This window comes from Elephantulus edwardii, unplaced genomic scaffold (genome assembly GCF_000299155.1).
Source record: "Elephantulus edwardii isolate Elephantulus edwardi_28Jun2011 unplaced genomic scaffold, EleEdw1.0 scaffold00274, whole genome shotgun sequence".
NCBI lineage: Eukaryota > Metazoa > Chordata > Mammalia > Macroscelidea > Macroscelididae > Elephantulus > Elephantulus edwardii.
In genome coordinates this window covers 2,417,307-2,421,455 of record NW_006400024.1, presented here as the reverse complement: position 1 = coordinate 2,421,455, position 4,149 = coordinate 2,417,307, and the positions used below count along the sequence as shown (strand labels likewise).

The following is a 4,149-nucleotide window of genomic DNA, read 5'->3' as shown; positions in this document are numbered from 1 at the left end:
CTGATACAGGCCATGGTCTTTGCAATCACTTGTTGTGCAACAGAGAGTTGGACAGTGACTAGGGAGGATAGAAGGAGAATTGATGCCTTTGAGCTGTGGTGCTGGAGAAGAGTATTGAGGGTTCCATGTACTGCTAGGAAAACAAACAGATTTGTCCTGGAAAGGGTCAAACCGGGCGGCTCCTTGGAGGCAAAGATTCTGAGGCTCCGTCTAACATACTTTGGACATGTTGCAAGGAGGGATGGGTCCTTGGAGAGGGACATCATGCTTGGGAAGGTGGAGGGACAGCGCAGGAGGGGAAGGCCCTCTATGAGGTGGATTGATTCAGTGACTGGGGCAATTGGGATGGGTGTGTCGGAGATGGTGTGATTGGCACAGGAAGAGTCACAAGCCTCGATGTGGCACATAACTACAGCTTCCTATAGATCCTGAGTGCCCCCAGGCTGCAGCAGCTGAAAGCCCATGGCTTGTCTTCTCACAGCCCGGGGCTGGGGCCGGGAGGGACAGAGCTCAGCCGCCGGGGCGTGGGGGCGCTCAGGGCTGGCTACCCGGGAAGGTCCTTCCTCATCTTCTCATAGCTGCCAGTCCTGGGCTTGTAGGTGTGTCTCTCGTGTGTTGATGTCCTCATGAAGCATCTCACTGCCCTTCTGAATCATGGAGGGTTTAGGTCCAGGAAGCCTGCTGCTTCTACCTTGACCTCAGGACCATAAGAGAAATCTCCATTTCCACACAGGGTCATAGTGACAGGAGGTAGGACTTGATGCAGTCCACAACCAATTAAGTTGTTTCAGTCTTTTGACATTTAATATGTGAAAGTAAGGTAAACATTGTCCTTGGTGCCAGACCCTCAATCCAGTGTAAAGCATTGTTATGTTGAAGGGCTGGCCCACTGGTGCTGGTCAAGTTAAAAGGAACAGTAGTGAGGTCCAGAGCTGTGTGTCATTGTCCCTACAGTCTTTCAGGATGGGATCTGAGAGTACTAACCAGATTCATAAAGAAGTGATGAGGGACCCGCACCCCATCTGCTCTCCACTTCTGCTGGCCAGGCGCAGCCCCTGCTTGGCACTCTTGGGCTCTGGGGCCTTGGGGCCTGAGTGGTGTGCGGCCAGGAAGGAGCAGATGTGGGCGGAGGACAAGACCCCTTGGTACTTCACGGCCAGAGGATCTGGTTTCCTTCGCCTCAGCCCACAAGGGGCCTGCCTCTCACCTTTCAAGAGGTGCTCTGTTCCCACGTAGACCATTCTGTCTAGCCCTCCGTCCACCCTAACCTAGTTTCTACCCTTCAGACCCAGGAGCCCTGCCTGTGGTTCTCATGGCTGCTTTCCTGGGCCCCATGGAGGGTGGTCCACAGAGCTGCTCCTACCTGGCCTTTAGCATGGAGCAGGGCACCCCCACAGCACCCCTCAGCATGGAGCAGGGCACTCCACTCAGCACAGAGCAGGTGACACCTCCCAGGACAGTGAAGGGTGGTCCCCTGCACCACCCCCTCAGTGCAGGTGACTTCCCTAAGCCATCCGCCTACAGCTCAAGGTGCCCCCCACCCAGCACAGAGCAGGTGTCCCCATCATTACAGTGCACGGCAGGCCCCACAATGTGCATGTGCCCTCACAGGCACTCAAACGTCGTCATCCTGACAACGTCCAACATCACCGAGCGCATCGATGTGGCCTTTGTGGACAGAGCCGACATCAAACAGTACATCGGGCCACCGTCGGCCCCTGCCATCTTCAAGATCTACCTCTCCTGCCTGGAAGAGCTGATGAAGGTGGGGCCCTGGTCTGCCTTAGGATGAACACAGCTGTGCATGGGGCGCAGGGTGGGCCCTGCAGGGAGCTGGGCACTCGGGGTTCCTGGGCAGGGCTGGAGAAGGGAGCCCAAGATTGCTGTGTAACCCACATGGCAGCACGGACGCTGACCATCTCCTTCAACTGAAAGTTAGAATTTGGGTGTCTTGGCCAGTGGGGCTGATTCTGTCAGGTTTTGTTACTCTGCACAAAATTCTTTTCCTCTCATTGCTCAGCGTGCTGTGTGCGGACGCACAGGTCATGTTGTGTTAGTTGCCGTCCTCTGCAGCAGCTCTGCAGTGTGCCCTGTCCTGAGCCAGTCTCACTGATCCAACACCTACCCCATTGCCCCAGGGCAGTCAGGAGGGAAGGAAAAGCCAGGGCCACACAGCTTGGGGAGGGCTCCTGCTGGGTCCCAGCTCTGCTCTTAGCATGGTCTGCACATCACTCAGAGCCTGGATCTGCCCAACAGCAAGTGCGGCCTCCACCACAGACAGACCGTCAGCAGGTGCCGCTGCTGCTCCGTCCGAGGCTGTGCTGGTAGCTCCCCAGGACCATGCTCTGAGGGTGCCCGGCACCATTAGTGTCAGTCCCTGTCCTCACCTGGCTCTGAAACACCCCTCTGAGTGTCCCCATCGTGAGTGACTGTCCAAGTGTGTGTTTCTGAGCCCTCTCCGGAGGACGTAGTCTAACTCCAAGTCTCTGTCCCTAGTGTCAGATCATCTACCCTCGGCAGCAGCTGCTGACCCTGCGTGAGCTGGAGATGATCGGCTTCATTGAGAACAACATTTCCCGGCTAAGCCTCTTGCTCAGTGAGATTTCACGGTGCGCCTGCCCGGATGCGAGGAAGGCTCTGGGGTGGGCATGGCGTGTGCTGGGGGGCGAGTAGCAGGCTGCACACTCAGAAGTCAGGGTTTCTGAGCAGTGCTGAGTTTCTACAGGTTAGTAAATAAACAGCAAAGTGGAAGCTAGGGCCTCAGAGCCCGCAGGTGACTGCAGGGCCAGTGCTGCTGTGAGACCCAAGGGCAGCTATACACCAGGGCATACCCAGGGTGCAGCCAGTAAAAGATGAGATGAAGGTCAGGGGCAGTACGCATGCGAGCTGCACCCTGTGATCGGAGAGGACCAGGCTCTCCATGGGTCAGAGGAGACAGCAAATGCCAGAGGCAGGTGGCTCTGTGCGAGGCTGTGAAGGTGGGAGACGGCAGGGCACGGGGAGAACAGCTCAGAAGTGACCTGGCTGGTGATTCAGGGCATTTGTCCATTCGCTCACTTGTCTTGTCAGTCTGGGTCTCAAGTGCATTGACTGAGCTGTGTCTACTCGCGTCTCAAAGTCACGGATCCTGGCACTGGAGAGTGAGCTGGGCTGGTCTCTGGGCAGCGAGCATGAGGAAGATATCTCAGAGAGGAGGGCCCCGCTGGTGTCCATGTGGGCTCAGTACTGTTCTCCCTGCCCTGCAAGTGTGTGCCCATGCAGGGTGCCCCTCCCAGGCCCAGGAGGAAAAGGCAGTCACTTGATCCCACTGTCCATTGAGACCAGACCCGAGGCTCCTGGGTGTCATGCTGCACTTGGTGCCCACACTGCCTTCAGGGTCCTGAGGACAGTTCCCATGGCACAGCTGACCCTGCTTGTCTCCACAGGAAGAGCGAAGGCCTGAGCGGGCGGGTCCTGCGGAAGCTCCCCTTCCTAGCCCACGCACTGTATGTGCAGGTGAGCCACCTCTGCCTCGTCACCTCCAGGAGCTGCCTGCCATGGCCCTCACTGACCCACCCCTCCAATGTATGTCCCTCCAGGCCCCCACTGTCACGGTAGAGGGCTTCCTCCATGCCCTGTCCCTGGCGGTCGACAGACAGTTTGAAGAGAAGAAGAAGCTGTCTGCTTGAGTGTGACCCTGTGTTCTGGCCCTCCTGCTGCATCCCCTCGGGAACACTGTCCCAGGAGCCCACCAGTGCCTGTTCAGGGCCTCCTCCCACTGGGACATCACCTCTGCAAGCAGCCTCTGCAAGGACCTCAAGCAGTGCTGCCCCCGCGGCCACACCCTATGCTGTGAGCCCCTGACCGTAGTCCCAGGGCTTGGTGCTGACTGTTCTGAGATGTTCTCGTGACTAATGCAGATTTTGTCTCTCTTTGAAAAGCAACCTCAGTGTTAAACACGCACCTCTGTGTGAAACACTAACATACTTTGCTAAATCTGAAGAGTGCAGCTGGTACAGACACAAGGCCTGGCTGACCGTCCTGCTAGGCACCTGGAGGTGGAGGCCATCCTGGCCATGCCTGTCCTCTGGGTGTGAGGGCCTGCGGCCTGCGGCCCGGTCAGTACTAGTCAGTTCTGTATGTTGGGGATGTTCACGTCTCAGGTGAAGT

At 57.4% G+C, this 4,149-nt stretch overlaps 1 protein-coding gene across 1 annotated transcript in view; it reads left to right on the top strand.

Moving 5' to 3' along the window:
• Positions 1-3,668, top strand: part of TRIP13 (thyroid hormone receptor interactor 13) — a 29,109-nt gene extending 25,441 nt beyond the window's left edge. Inside the window, exons 10-13 of the mRNA XM_006900170.1 lie at positions 1,612-1,765; positions 2,497-2,609; positions 3,426-3,495; positions 3,579-3,668. Coding sequence (XP_006900232.1) covers positions 1,612-1,765; positions 2,497-2,609; positions 3,426-3,495; positions 3,579-3,668 — 427 coding nt within the window. The remainder of the gene's footprint in view (positions 1-1,611; positions 1,766-2,496; positions 2,610-3,425; positions 3,496-3,578) is intronic.
• The last annotated feature ends 481 nt before the right edge of the window (positions 3,669-4,149 follow it).